The 15,983-nt window shown below is 46.5% G+C and overlaps 1 protein-coding gene across 2 annotated transcripts in view; it reads right to left on the reverse strand.

Moving 5' to 3' along the window:
- Positions 1 to 15,983, reverse strand: part of SEC23B (SEC23 homolog B, COPII coat complex component) — a 37,807-nt gene that overhangs the window by 9,964 nt on the left and 11,860 nt on the right. For both annotated transcript variants that reach the window (XM_061208029.1, XM_061208028.1), the window contains exons 10-17: positions 14,864 to 14,987; positions 13,783 to 13,863; positions 9,553 to 9,642; positions 8,724 to 8,830; positions 7,432 to 7,585; positions 4,725 to 4,802; positions 1,837 to 1,998; positions 919 to 1,005 (exon numbers count right to left, since the gene is read on the reverse strand). In XM_061208029.1, coding sequence (XP_061064012.1) covers positions 919 to 1,005; positions 1,837 to 1,998; positions 4,725 to 4,802; positions 7,432 to 7,585; positions 8,724 to 8,830; positions 9,553 to 9,642; positions 13,783 to 13,863; positions 14,864 to 14,987 — 883 coding nt within the window. The remainder of the gene's footprint in view (positions 1 to 918; positions 1,006 to 1,836; positions 1,999 to 4,724; positions 4,803 to 7,431; positions 7,586 to 8,723; positions 8,831 to 9,552; positions 9,643 to 13,782; positions 13,864 to 14,863; positions 14,988 to 15,983) is intronic.

Genomic DNA, 15,983 nt, shown 5'->3' on the forward strand with positions numbered 1-15,983 from the left:
AAGTGAAATAAGTCAGACAAAGACAAATACTGTATGATATCACTTACATGTGGAATCTGAAAAATACAACTAGTGATGTAACAAAAAAGCAGCAGACTTCCAGGTATAGAGAACAAACGAGTGGTTTGCGGAGTGGGGGGCAGTGTATATACAGGTGGGGGACTGGGAGGTACAAACAACTGGCTCAAGGATGTGTTGTACAACATGAGAAAAGTAACCCTTAAAAAGTGTATAAAAAATTAGGGGGCTTCCCTGGTGGCGCAGTGGTTGAGAGTCTGCCTGCCGATGCAGGGGACACGGGTTCGAGCCCTGGTCTGGGAGGATCCCACATGCCGCGGAGCGACTGGGCCCGTGATCCACAACTACTGAGCCTGCACGTCTGGAGCCTGTGCTCCGCAACGAGAGGCCGCGACAGTGAGAGGCCTGTGCACCGCGATGAAGAGTGGCCCCCGCTCGCCGCAACTGGGGAAAGCCCTCGCACAGAAATGAAGACCCAACACAGCCCCCCAAAATTAATTAATTAATTAATTAATTTAAAAAAAAAAAAAATTAGGGAATTCCCTGGTGGTTAGGACTCCAGGCTTTCACTGCCGAGGGCACAGGGTCAATCCCTGATCGGGGAACTAAGATCCTGCAAGCCTGGCGGCATGGCCAAAGAAAAAACAAAAAGCTGCATAAAAATTAAAAAAAATAAAAGGACAACCTGACGTTTACTTATAGCAAGTAATATTAAAATTAGTAAATATACAAATACCCCCTTTTTTCAGGGACCTGAAAAAAAAATTTTATTCACTAGCATAAAAGCCACTATACTCATAATAAACTGTGGGTTTTCTAAGCCCAAATTCTTTTTTCAAATGTCATAAAAACCTAAATTAGTAAAAAATGATAGTAAGAAAGAAATTAACTTCATCTTACCTCACCAAGATAAATGACAATTTGGAAGAATGTGTCCATCAGCAAAATTCTGTCAGCTAGAATGCTGCTACTGTCCAGGAGCACAGGCTGAAGCAAAAGGGAGAGATGGCATGGGTCTTCCCTCAGTGTCCACACGGCCACCCGCCAACCCCACACGCAGCAGGGAGGGTCTCCTCTTCGTGCCAAATTCCCACATTCTGCTCCCTGACTAGGCAGTTCTAGATTTCAACTTTGTAGAAAAAACAGCCTCCAGATAATCCCTCATCAACTGGGAAGTGAGATGAATGTTAGCTTTTGCTCTAGGAACCAGAAATAATTCCAAATTTTCTCAGTTTTGTGCTAGAAATATATTCTATCAGAGACACATTTCTCTCAAATCTACTGTTGTAGATGACAGAGAACTCCAATGCCTACATGAAAAAGAACATCCTTTAATACAAATTTTAAAGTTTACTATAAAATACATTTGACTATGACTTTTATTTCAATAAGTAACTTAAACTTACATTCATTTAGCAAAATTTGAAAATTTCTACTCAAGAACAACAAATATTGAAATTTTGGTTTATTTCCTTACAGTTTTTAATTCTTGCAGGCTTTTATAAAGTTGTAATTTAAAAAAGTTTCTACTTTTTTATTTAACATAAGGATTTACCTTATTATGTTACATAAACTTTGTGAGTATTTCTTAGATTACTTAATTTTCCTGCTATTGAACATTTAAATTGTTTTCTAATTTTACACGTCCTACGACTTTTTCCTATGCACATTTTTTTAACACTCAGAAATAATGTTAAATTACTATAAAGACTCAAAGTTTTCTTTTTTACAGTTTTGCTCTAAGAGTAAACGTGCTAGAAAAAACAGTCTGTATTAGGTGATTCCAACTGTGAGAGAAGCACTCACAGCGGCCCTTACCTCTGGAGGCCCGTGGAAGGAATAGGAGTAGAGGATGGGCTGGATCATGATGAGGGACTGGGTTAGGTCCTGTCGGGCAAAGTGGTGTCGATAATACGACGACTCATCAGGGCTGTTGTTGAAGACTTGAAGAAATGGAGACCTCCTCAGATGGAACATGAACTGCATTTACAGAGAAAAAGACAAATGCACACAGCTGTCACCTTCCTAGACACCCAGAGAGCAGACCTGCCCCCGCCCTGGAAACAGGAGAACCCAGCCCTTAGGAAAAAGGCCTCTGGGTTCAATGAACCAGAGTGGAATGGCAGCCCCGGGGGCCAGGGAGGCGGGAGGGGAGAGCTGCTGTTTAACGGTACAGAGTTCAGGTTCGTGAGATGAGAAAGTTCTCAAGATTCCCTGCTCAACAGACATACGTAACACTACACCACACTGCACACTTAAAAACGGTTAAGGTGGTCAATTTTATGTTATGGGGTTTTCACTACAATTAGAAATAAACATAATTTTTAGAAAAAGAGGGGGCCCTCTGGGCGTGTCAAAGCTTCTGCATGAAAGAGGTAAGGCAAAGAAGCACTGCTTTCTGGAGTCACCGGGCCAGGTCGCAGAGCAGAGTTTCTGCTCTGAAGAGGTCACAGTCCAGTGGGGAAAAGGCGCACTCAGGGCCCCAGCGCAGGAAAGTCCTGGTATGATGGGGTGGGGGTGAGGTGCAGCAGGAGCGTCCCCAAAGCCACTGGGGCCTAAAAGACGTGTGAGAAGAAGCCAGAGGCAGGGGAGGGACGCCAGGCACAGTGACAGCACAGGAGAGGCCAGAGTGCTGAGACATAGGCAGAGCGCTGGGAGTGAGGAGCTCAAGGGAGAAAGGGCCAGGAGTCGCCACTGCAGACAGAGATGCATTCCTTCCAGCCCCCAAGGAGCAGGGGTGGGAGAGCAGCTGTTAGCTCACGCTAAAGAGCTGCCAGAAGATGAAAACGACCTGCCTTGAGAAGTACAAAGCTTCCTGAGAGGGACTTCCCTGGTGGTGCAGTGGTTAAGAATCCGCCTGCTAATGCAGGGGACACGGGTTTGATCCCAAGTCCAGGAAGATCCCACATGCCGCGGAGCAACTAAGCCCGTGCGCCACAACTACTGAGCCTGCGCGCCTAGAGCCCACGAGTCACAACTACTGAGCCCGTGTACCTAGAGCCTGCAAGCCACAACTACTGAGCCCGTGCGCCTAGAGCCTGTGCTCCGCAACAAGAGAAGCCACTGCAATGAGAAGCCCGCGCACCGCAACAAAGAGTAGCCCCCGCTCACCGCAACTAGAGAAAGCCCGCGCACAGCTCCGAAGACCCAACGCAGACAAAAATAAAACAAACAAACAAAGCTTCCTGAGAAGCTTTTGAATATAATGAATTGTAGGTTCCTAAATAATGACCCAGACTGACATTCAGCACATCCTACGCGCAGGGCACAGAGCACTGGACAAGAATGATCGGGTCCCCCCGACAAGCCACGAGGAAAGCTCTCTTACCACCCCTAGTTCACAGGAAAGGAGACCGAGGGGCAGGCAACGTGCCTAAGACCCCTCGCCACTGAGCGGTAGAGCCGGCCTCTGCTCCAGGCTGCCTGGCTCTGGACCTCTATGCTAGACGCTTCAACAGAAGGAATCTAAGAAATCATCTAAATTTGGTGGTTTTCAAACTGCCCTCCGAGCCTTAGCGGATCCTCGGGGCCCAGGGGTGCGGGTCACCACGTCTGTCTGCTCTCTGTGCTGGCTGTTGAGAGGCTCCTCTTGAAGAAAAGATTCCCCAGCTTTAGAAAGACTGCATGCCACTTCCCAGACCAACTCCATCCTTCTGAAGAGGTTCGGGACCTCATCCAAGACCGGCAGCAACACAGCCAGCACTGGAACCCAGTTCAGCCCTGACCCTGGCCGGGCCCAGCCTCTTTCCACAGCGCCGTCCAGCCTCAACTGCTCGGGCACAGGACAGACAGGCACACGGTGGGGACTGCAGAGCCCTACCCTGGGCTGAGCGTCCAGTGAGGTGACCTCTGAAGCCCCGCTCCTTTAGCCCTAAGACTCCAAGCTGTACAAGTTCATGACTGAAGCCTGCGTCCACTTGCCAAATCGAGTATTCAAAAAGGTAATACCCGATGGAGCACCAAAGTCCTAACAAGTTCACTTAAGATTGAGAGTTTACTTCTTCCTACTTATTCCTCATTAAGGCATCCTTGAGGGACGAGGGGAAAAAGGTCGAGTCTGCCTCCAGTTCTGGGGAAGCTGCACCTGTGAGGGGCCCGACCCGCACACCCCAGGCCCAGCTGCAGAGCTGGCTCCTGGCCACCAAGCCAAATGGGTGCCTGGCCCGCAGCGGACACGGGGTCAGCCAGCCTCGCCCCTGGAGCGGAGCTGAGCCCCAGCTGCCACACTTACAGACAAGGGTGGAGGCTCAGAAAAGGCAGCACCCAGACTCCCACCTGCGGCGCCTCGCTCCACCACCCCCTCCCTGCTCCGAACGGTTCCACACACCTGGTCCCCCCCACGTGCGGGTCTTCACAGTCACGACAGACACGTCACCAACGTCTACCATGGTAACTGCGGTCTCATTTTGCTGCGTTCATGTTCACGGGTGACCATCCACCCAGAACTTCTACAAATCAGAGGTCGTGTTGTGGCCTCGCAGCAACAATCCTGTTTTGCCTTCTCCCCAAAGTCTGTGCACCTGCTCTCTGCGTGTCACCTGCGTCTTCCGTGGGGCTCAGGCACTGTCTGGCCTTGAACTGAACGACCTTCATCACCTCCAAATGGAGTCTCAAAACACACGGAGTCCTGACTTGACCCCGAGAGCAGCGAGTTTTATTTCTATCACTTTCTTCTTTAGTTATTTTAAAAAACATATATTACTTACCTGAGGATATAGAGAGAAGGAATCTGATAACCTAAAAGATGAGGGGTCTTCTTTGGTATACTGTCCAAACTTCTGACACTATTGAGAGAAAATAGAAAAAAAACAAAAAAACACACAAAAAACTTTAGTGTCACCTGAAAACTCCCTGGAGTAGGAGGGCCATGCCCCACTCTCAGCTCCGCCCCTGCCTGCCCAAGTTCCAGCCCAGCCCCCCAACACCCAGGCAGTGTTAAATGCAGATCTGGGGTGGGGGGGCTGAAGGCCCCACGTTCTAAGCAGCTCCCAGGCGATGCCGGCCGAGGCCGCTCCGACAGCGAGGGGCTAGAGAAGCCTTCTCAGGCGCCTCTTCCATAAGAAAATCCTCCAGGACTCTGACATCCTAGCAGTTACAGACAGGCCTAATGTTCTATTATTCTACAACTCCATTTTCTTCCTCCTCTCACAGGCAAATCTCTGAACATTTTCTCTTCCTGCCTTTATTTCCTCTTCATGTCACACACTTCATTTCACCAGGGAGTCAGATGCTCACCATCTAAAGAGAGCTCATCTCTGGGAGTGACCCTCTTCCGACCGCAGCCTTGCACAGACCTCACCTTCCTCAACTCCCTGCCACCACGAGCCACGTGACTCCCCGAACCTCCTGACCCCTCTCTCCTTCAGCCGCCGCAGCAGTGCCTTCCTACATCCTGTCACCTCTCCGACTTATCTTCTTTGCCTCATCCGACAGCCCGTCTCCCTACCTCCTCCTGACGGCGGTGGGTTTCTCCGAGGTTAATTCTTGGCCCTCTGCTCCCATCCTCCCTGCCTTAGCTACAAATGACATGACGGCCAGGCCAGAGTCACCCAAATCCCTCCCCCACATGCAGTGCTGACCTCCGACCCGAGCTCCTGTCAGGACCTATCCTAACTACAGGGTGGCTTTCCTTGGACATGCAAGTTCACATTCAAAATAAACTAGTACATTAGAAAAGGGGATTCCCCTCCCTCCCCCTCACAGCTGCTCTCCTTTCCTGTTTCCCACTGCTCCATCATTCTTGCAGTTGCCCACACTTAAAACTTGAGTTAGCGTTGATTTTTTTCATTTTTGATTCCACGTATAGTTCGACCAAGTTTGGTCAATTCTTCTCTCGGCATACAGCCTGATTCCAAAGCTTCTCTCCCCTCCAACTGTACCACCGCCACCTTGGTCTCAGCTCCCTGGAGCCGGCGAAATCCTCCGCTGGCCTCCGTTAACAGCAGCCCTTTCGCCCTCCGATTTATCTTATACAGGGACGGGCAGTGTGAACACAGCGTCATGCTGCTCTCACGCCCCAGCCTAAGAACCACACTTAACCCTTCCCCTCTCTCTAACACCCAGGCAGAGACGTCACTTTACCGTCAAGGCACTGCTCAAGCGACCTGCACCTGCACTGCTGCTCCCCCACCGTAGTCACTGGCCACCCGTGACGGCGGCCTCTCCAGGGTTCCCAGCATGAACTGAATGCCCAGCACACCCCACAGGCTTGTGGGTGCTGGGCCCTCCACTTGGCAAGCCTTGCCTTCTACTCTCTTTAAAAAGACTTGACTCAAGGCTCACTTCCCACCAGAAGCCTTCGCCAACCACTTGGACCCTCTGCTCAATTTCACATTATGTTTGCAATGCTGGCATTCCCTGAAAAAATGATTCTGTGGGACAGCAGGGGCACACATAGGGCTAAACAAAGTTAAATAAGTTTTGTTACTGTGCTTTTCAGGACCTTTGATCACTAACACGTGCTGTGAATTTCCAAACGGTAAGATCATAAGGTATCTCAATTATTGATTTATTGCCTCGTGGCTCCAAACTTACCCTTTTTGCCGGCTGTGAAATGGATCTGGGGCCCTTAAATATTTTTCCCCTGCCAGGGCACTACATTAGGCTTGGTCAGCGGATGGTTGCAGCGTCTTCAGGCAGCACTGGCGCCTGCAGCCCCCCAGCCCCGTGCGCCCCTGCTGAGACACCTCCTGGTGAACGGTTTTCTCGGCGCCACAGAGGGTGAATTTCTACTAAGTCCCTCCAGCAGGCACCACGGCAACGTCTCTGCTCTGAGAGACCCAATGAGCCACGGCCCTGCCCCACCGGGGGCTCCGTTAGCCCTGCGGGGATGCGGGTCTTGCTGGGGTGTTCTACCTCAGCCTGGAAGTAGCACCCCTCGGATCTACTATCCTGTATCCTTCAGACTGCGCTTTACCTCTTACTAGCCAATCCCTCATTATTCTAATCCTCTGTTGTGACACTAATTCTTTATATAACACTTCCCCCGTTTAAATTACCGCGTGGCTTCTCTCTCCTGATTAGACCCCGAATGACACACCAGGCATCTCCTCACACTCACTGGGCCATGGACCTCTACTTCCCCCCAAACCCTCCAAGATCTAGAGGGAAAACAGAGAACCACAGGATTCACAGGGACTCATCTAAGTCAACCCTCAACACACTCAGATTTGTACCATTACCTAAACGGCCTGTGTGTGGTGTTTCTTCCCAACTGTAACGTGAGCCCTTGGGAGAGATGCATATTTAACACTTCTTTTACATCATTCTCAGGACGTCTGGTGTTTGGCATGAGGTAAGCCACTGATAAAATTCTTATTTACTGGCTGTATAAAATAATAGGTTTAAACCACAGTTTTCTCAAAACTAGAGCAGAGACCAAGACTGAACGTAGTGCCACTGTCCCCAGCTTACCAGTCGGATGAGCTGTCGGTCCAGCCACCGGAGCACATCCGGCCCCTCCTCCGACTCCGCTCGGAACACTCCCAGCCGCGCCATCAGGACCGCTGCAGCCTCCTGGTCAAACGCTGCTTCGATGTGTTTGAGCTGACTCTGTGCATCTGCCCAACTGACCATTCCAGAGTGAGTGTTGCGCGTGCATGCGGGAGAGGCCCGAGAGCCGGCTCTCCAGTAAGACACAGACGTGGATACATGACGAGGGTGTGTGTGTGTGTGTGTGTACACACACAATCTGTTCCTGTATTTTTACACACACACACACACACACACACACACACACACACACACACACACACACACACACTGGACTATTACTCAGCCATGAAAAAGAATGCAATTCTGCCGTGTGCAACAACATGAATGGACCTGGAGGATATTATGCTTAGTGAAATAAGTCAGACAGAGAAAAACAAATACTAAATACTCTGTGTTACCACTTATATGTGGAATCTAAAAAATGAAACAAACGAATATAACAAAACAGAAACAGACTCACAAATATAGAGAACAAATTAGTGGTTACCAGTTGGGAGAGGAAAGGGGGGAGGGGCATAAGAGATAAAAACTACTATGTATAAAATAAATAAGTTACAAGAATATACTGTACAGCATAGAGAATATAGCCAACATTTTATAATAACTTTAAATGGAGTATAATCTATAAAAGTTTCAAACCACTATATGATACACCTAAAACTAATATAATATTGTAAATCAACTATACTTCCAAAAACTTTTTTTTCAAAATAAAATAAAATGAATGAGGTAGAGGCTTTTATGTACTGACATGGAAGGTGTCCTTGACAAATTCTTGAGAAAAACTTATGAATATCTTCACATAAGCCATCATGTATATAATACACACACGTGGTCTATAACTGCACAGAGATGGGATTGTGAAGTTACATGTCAGTACAGTGATAGCATTTTACCTCTGGGGAGAGTGGGAGAGACCCAATCTTTACATAATTATGTGCTGCTTGAATCTTTTATAAGGAGGGTATATTTATGGGTCACTTATTTGATAAATAATGAAAAATAATTTTTAATGACCTTATTCCTACTGAAAGGAGAGTCTTCTAAGCCGGCAGTGGCTCCTCCCCGTCCTGCTCTGATCAAATGAGCCAGTGAGGGCTGGTGAGAACCATTCACTCAGCGGAATCACAGAGATAAACTACTAGATGTTAGACTCTCTCTCCATAGCAAAAAGCCAGAGGTTCAGCGGAGAGGAAGCCGGGGCCACTCACTTGCGGGCGATGGTGGTCACGCGGATGCGCCGCTGGGTGCTGGAGTGCTGATAGTGCGTGACAAACTGGATGGCGCCGCGGCCCCCCTGCGGGATCGGGGCGTTGTGCTGCAGGACGAGAGGCCAGCACCCGTTACTGTCACCGCATGACCCCACACAAGCGGTCACAGAGCCTGTGTGCTCGTCCTAAGACGACCGACACGGCGGTGACTGCAAGGTTCTTGATGCATTCTGAATGGTCCACTTAAGATCGGGGCATTTCACTGTTTGCAACTTTTACCTCAAAAAAGAGAACCATATGGAAATAAATACTGAACGTGAGTTGATATACACGTTGAAGGGTTTAGGGATGAAAGACACTGATGACTGCAATTTGCGTCGAAATGCATCCAAACACAATGAATTGGGGAATGGCTAGATGTGTAACAAATCAAACAGAGCAAAATGTTAGTTACAGAACCTGAGTGGTTGATACTTGGGTATTCACTATACAATTCTACTTATCCTTCTGTACGTTTGAATTTTAAAAAATAAAATACTGGGGAAAAACTGACACACTCAAAAATTCACCAACATTATGATGGCTGGCAAAAGCCATTCCTCTTCTGATGACCTTATCAGTTCAACAACAAAGTGACAAAAGCAGTTTGCTGTCTGACTCTGACCAAACCCTGGAAGGAATTAAAAAGATGATGTCAGACTAAGATCAGGCCAAACACGAGCCCAAAGTAGCATCACTTTGTGGAGAAAGAAACCGGAGGCCACCAAGCTGTAACAAATCAGAAAACACAACACTGAGACGCGACTATTCATGAAAAAATGCAGCCCACCTGATTGATTACTTCAAAGTAGATGCCGAGCGTAGATGTGGGATCCAGGCCACAGATTTTCCACTGACTCGTGCCACCGACACCAAGCTCCTAGGGGAGAGAAGAGGGATTAAAAAGAAATGAAACAAAAAAGATGCTCCTGTGATTACCTGCTGATGAAAAGCACTGACTCTGAGAAGGGTAGGTCCCTTAGAATATCTCATTCCAAATGAAAATTTAAATTTCAGGACTTCCCTGGTGTTCCTGTGGTTAGGACTCTGCACTTTCACTGCAGGGGGCGCGGGTCCCATCCCTGGTCGGGGAACTAAGATCCCGCATGCCACGCAGTGCGGCCAAAAAATGGAAAAAAAAAAAAAAGAAAATTTAAATTTCACTGAAAAATGTACAATTACAGACCAGAATAAAGTTTAACATTTATTACAGTACTTTACAATTAGGCTTTTTATATTGGCACTCTGGTCAGTTTTCATTATGTCATTGAGCTTTATCTCTACACACACACACACACACACACACACACACACACACACACACAATACATAACACTGATGTCAACTGAGAGAATCAAGTCAGGGATGGGAAAGAAGTAAATACTTGAAAAGAAAAAGAATTACCTGCTTAGCTTGAAAGATTTATGTACTTCTTCCACCATTATTAGAACAAGAAATAATTACAGAACTTTAGCTGTTAAATATTAATTTTTAACCCAATTCCTTTATGCAAAAGTTACATATAAATTCTTGGTAAGAGAACTGAGATTTTAGTCATGTGAAGGCTGCTTTGTGTTGACTAGTTGAATGGCTCCCAGCGATAAATAAGAAGTTCACTAAAACTTGAAGGGTATCAGTGTTTTAAGCATGACATCTAGAAGAAAAGTCTGCAGGTGTCAAATACCTAGAACCATTAACCAAGAAGATCACTAGACTCTGAAACATACATTTGATCATTCTAGAGACAGTGAATATTATACGTTTTAACACCTCATTATAATATGGGATACCATCCTTAGAAAGTAACACAATTATGCATTAAGAGAGTCATGATACCTCTTCTGTTAACTCTGAATCCACCCAAACTGTGCACTGTCAGCTGAGTACAGCTGACACCAGTCCGGTCTCTCTACAAAGCCATGCCAGGAGCCCATGTCCCTGGCCACAGAACCAGCAATCTCAGGAAGGTGATGGTCAGAGGGGAAAGGGAAGAGTCACAGCTCTACGGTGGAGGCTGGGGAGGACACCCTGCGTTTCACGAGTCTTTCCTAAGCAAGATCGTGAGATGGATGGATTCCTAGGTGTTCACCTTCCCTTTCAGGGCCTTTTCTAAAAGAGGCACATAACATCTGCTGGACAGTGAAGGCTGCACCCACGAACAATGGCAAGGAAGTAAAAGGAGCCTGTCTGCTCCCCTTTCTTGCCTTGCTAATCCCTTCTCTCAAATCTCTCTCCACACCTTTTGACTCCATTTTTAATACGAAACCTGTTAAAATGTCAAATCAAGGGGATTCAGAGCATATCACCCAAAATATGCCAGGCTGGCATAAAGATTATTTTAAGCTGTAGGTAATTTTTTAAAAGCAGACATAAGAAAACTCTCTATCCTCCTCCTACCAGGAAGGCAGGAGCTTCTTAACCACCAAAGACAACGCTAGATGCTTATCAGTCCAGAGGCGGCACCAGAAGAATCTATGTAACAACTGTCGGTAAAACAACCTTCCTTTCCCATCCGTCTCCCCCATCTGTCTACTCTTCCACAATTTGCCACCCCTAGAAGATCAAGGTCCCTTTCCGTTGTCTTGTCACTTATCTATACATTTATTGTAAAAGAACATTTATTGTTAAGATGCAACTAATCCCAAGGTCTAACCCCCTCTTTGAGTGACTCATCACTGAGTATGTACGTGCTGTGTATGTGTGTGATGCACACATTAATAAACTTGTTTGTTTTTCTCCTGTTAAGCTGTGTTTCGTCAGTTTATTTGCAGGGTCCCAGCCAATGAAACTAAGATGGGTAGAGGAAAAAGAAAAATTCCCCTCCCCTATAGCACCAACCCCCAAGCGTGGCCACAAACCCTCCAGAGTCCCACAAGCATTGTATTCTCTCACTAATACACAAATTCCTTATGTAAGCATCTACCCTGCCTTGATCAGAAGAACTGTAAAGATGGAATTAGGAAATCACCAGTTTATTGTGATTCAAATACACTGATTCAGGATAATCAATGGATAACCTAAAACCATCAGGTGAAAGGCTGCTGGCAAACAAGATACTCATGTTGCGCTACAATCTTGTTCAACAGATCTCCTGCTAATGGCAAAAAGGAAACAGGCCCCTGTAATTGAAGGACAGTCATCACCTCACCACAACTCAGCACGAGGTACACAGATCACTCAGGAAGCATGGGGGACAGAAAGGTTTAACCCAAATATAATCATTCATCTAACCTCCACTTCACAGCAAATACAGCGAGGACAGAAACAAACATACGGAGACACTTGATTACAGAAGACTCCTGGCACTTGGCACTGTCTCTTCAACAGACCAACATCATCAAACAAAACAAAACAAGCAAAAAAGCATAAATAAAATGACAGGAAGACCATCCTACATTTTAAAAGACTAAGGATATGTATTATGAAATACAATAGTGGTTAGAGAGGAAAAACAGCTGCAAAGGGAAATTAGGGAAAGAATACGACTATATGTTAGATGATATTAGGAAATCATTGTTTTCTCAGGTTTGAGAATAACGTAGAAGACCCTTGTCTTCAGAAGATGCACACCGAAACACTGACAGACTAAGTGTCAAGACGTCTGCAACTCGCTTTCAAAGGCAAAATATTGATATGATAAAAGAATATGGCAAATAGATGAAATCAGGTAGATAACACAAATGTGGCCAAAACGAGGACAGAGCAATTATGACAAAATGTCAACGATTACCGACTCTACGTGGTGGGGATACAGACTCATTACGCTCTTCTCAAAGCTTCCCTGTGTGTCTGAAAACTGTACTTTCCTCCCCTTTGCCTCCTCCACCCCCCATCCAAAAATTTCACGGCTGATCCCTACTGGATCCTGGAACAGCTGTACTAAGTTATAATACCTTCTTAGGCAGGTATTAAGTCTATGGAGAATATGCTGGAACAGGGCAGCCTCCCAAAGCCCTGCCAAGAAACAAGAGTACATGCCCCTGAGTACATGGGGGTAACGAGGGACTCACCACAGAGGCTTGGGCAACAACCTGCCTCACCCAGAGGGTTACAGGAATATCCTCAAACCGCCTGCCTCTGGTAACTTCAATAAAAACTTACTCTAAGTAGTCACTAACGAGTGTTCATTGCTGATGAGGACAAAAACTTCGATGGGAAAGGTGAAACCCAGTGTGGCGTCCTGGGTCCCAGGCACTGTTCTAAGTGCCTCACCTGGGCGGCTCGTGGAGTCCTCCCAACAGTGCTGTACAGTAGGTCCCATTACTGCCTTCATTTCCCAGACAGAGACGCTGGATCCCGGAGCCATGAAGCACCTCGTCAGGGCCACACCTGCACCCTAAGCCCACGCCCAACTCTCCCATCCAGCCTCACGTTGAAGAGGACGATGAGGGAAGGACGTGACTGTGACAACCCAGTCCAGACCCACCCTGGACAGGTCTCACTGGACCAAAAGTGTACACTTGGCAGCTCAAGTGTAATCAGAGGAAGTGGGCCACCAGCAAGGCCATCTCCCCACCTAGTGAGACCTGAACTTCGTTCCCATGTACTCAAATCTGTCACTCAGGGAACACCGACGTCTGCATGCACCAGTGTCACCCACTGCCCAACCAGCTCAAAACGGTCTCTGAGAAGCAAGACAGAGGGAGCCCTTCCAAGGGCAATAAGCACACGGGTCTGTCCCTGCAGGACTGTGCCGCACAGGATGCAATGCCTGGTGGCTCTCTGGCGTGGCCACCCAAGCAAGGGTAGTCGGGTGGGGAACCTGGTCCCTACCTAGCTCCCCCGTTGTCATCTCTGACCCTAAGCAAGACACTTAACCTCTCTGACCGTTCAGACCGATGGATGGAAAGACAGAAATGACACTACCCCTCAGAGCTGTGGGTGTCAGTAAGTTACCCCTCTCCCCTCACCACAGACACAAGCCAACAGGTGACACAATGCAAGGTCATTCAGCCCCGACACGTCTAAGGGGTCAAATCCCAGGCACAGGAGGTGAGGGTGATGGAGGAGTTTTCCTTACGTTTTCTGACACACACGGTCCTTTCACGTTCAGAGACACACAAGGGCCGATGGCTCCGGCAACCTTCAGTTCCCGCGAGGTCTGAGGCAGAATTACATAAGAGCAGACAGTTAACAATCACCAAGAACCACCCCCTCACAAAGGACACAACTAAAACGGCAGGGTTATTATTCCACCAAGGGAAAATCCTACAGGGATTCTAGCATGCAAAAGCTTGTATATGCTTCTCCAGGGCTGCTGTGAACTGACTAAAACTTTAATAAAACCCTCCTTTAGAAATAGAGTTATCTTTGTTCCAAAGATGCAGCAGCATGTTCTGCCTTCTCAACTCTGAAATTATCGTGGACACAGAAGGCAGCAATTCTACCAATACTACTGCATTCTTCTCCTGTGCCACAAACCTGTCGTAACTAGTTACAAACGTCAATCAGGGAATATGCTGTTTTGTGTTGCTTTAAAAATACTTAATTTATGAACTCCAACACAATGACGAGGCCAACATACTCAGATTTTTAAATCTGAATTCATTTCAGCAAAGTCCATCCTTCTTCATCTTTTTTAAAAAACCTCAAACATTTGACAATGTTGTTTAAAGTTTAACCTAGATGATTTAATGATTATTGCCAATTTGCAAAGTAATATTTGCCATCCTATTTTCTAACGGCCCCTTTGAATGTTTTCTCAATGACTCAGAATCAAGCGTGTACAGCGATCAGTCCCTACGTGGAAAAACAAAAGCCAAACTCACAATGCTGCCCCATTTTAGAGCACCCTGGCTAGTCTGCAGGCAGGCACTAAACACAAACCGGTGGCTGGGTGGGCACTTGGCCCACCACCTTTGTAAGGCCTGCTCTCTCTGCAGGGAGAGCAGACATCTCATGGTTTAAAACACTGATAAACATGCAGGTCATTCTTGAGAAGCAAAGGGACAGAATGAATATACTTTGTTGGGATTATTTTGCTAGGAACTTTTTAACTTATCTTTAGATGCCCGTGTCCTGAGGGTGAGGCTCCCCCAACTCTGACTACTAAGTAAGTAAGAACACTATTCTTTCATTAAGGTTTTAGAAATCTATTCTACCTTTACTTCCAACGTAGCACCAAATGCCATTCGGAAATTGCCATTAAAATCTTTACTAAAAATTCTTTGGAATGTCTGCTTGAAGAGAGAGGTGTTGAAAGAATCTCCCATCACCATGTGGCCTCTAGGAAAGGAAAAAGGAAAAAGAAAGTGAACCTTTAGGATGACTCAAAGCCATTCTGATGCTTCCTGGGTATTTATGAACAATTATTTTAGAGAAGAAGAAAAAAGCAAGCATGTCCACAGAGGTGCTACTGATCACTTACTGATAATGGAAAACAGCCAGTTCAATTTGTACTTAAGAAAGACACTATTTTTAAAACATTAAACATAGAATTCTTTAGAACAGTGCTGTATCTTGATCACTGTGGTGGTTATACAAACCTATAGAGAGGATAAAAATTTCAAAGAACTAGACACGCACACAGATTTTTTTAAATGAGTGCATGTACAGACTGGTGAGAGCCAAGTACGGTCCGTGATGTATCAATAGTTAACTGTGCTGTACCAAGTCAGTTTCCTGGTTCTGACATGGTGCTGTATTTATGTAAGATGCTACCACTGGGAGATGCTAGATGAAAAGTATGGACAGACTTCGCTGTACTATTTTTGCAATTTCTTGTGAAGCTGTAATTGTTTCAAAATTAAAAGTTTAAAAAAATAAATGATGATATAATCTGGATACAGTGTGACTAGCCCCAAGGAAACCAAGACTGTGATCTTCCTTGAAGATAATGGACCCTATAACACAGCCCAGGGTCACCTCGCCTTTGCTGGAAGTCATCCCAAATGGTTGGCTCACTTCAAGCCATCAACTGAAACCTCTAAGTCTTTTTTTTTTTCAGCGTCACTGTTCACACATTTCCCCGATACTATAGTCATGCAACAGGTGATGTGCCCTAAATACTGTCACTCAGGGGTCAAAGGCCTCACTGAGAGTGTGAGGGAAGTGCTGGTCCCTCTCCACAGAGGAGACACACACATGTGAACTCTGGGGTGCTCACAAACACATGGGAGTTTTCCTGTGATGTTCCAAGACAAGAGCTCCTGCAGGGCACTGGGGGGAGTCCAGCGTATTAGGTGAACTCACCGGCACAGCCAGGCCAGCATCACTGGTCCT

This window comes from Eubalaena glacialis, chromosome 13 (genome assembly GCF_028564815.1).
Source record: "Eubalaena glacialis isolate mEubGla1 chromosome 13, mEubGla1.1.hap2.+ XY, whole genome shotgun sequence".
Taxonomy (NCBI): domain Eukaryota; kingdom Metazoa; phylum Chordata; class Mammalia; order Artiodactyla; family Balaenidae; genus Eubalaena; species Eubalaena glacialis.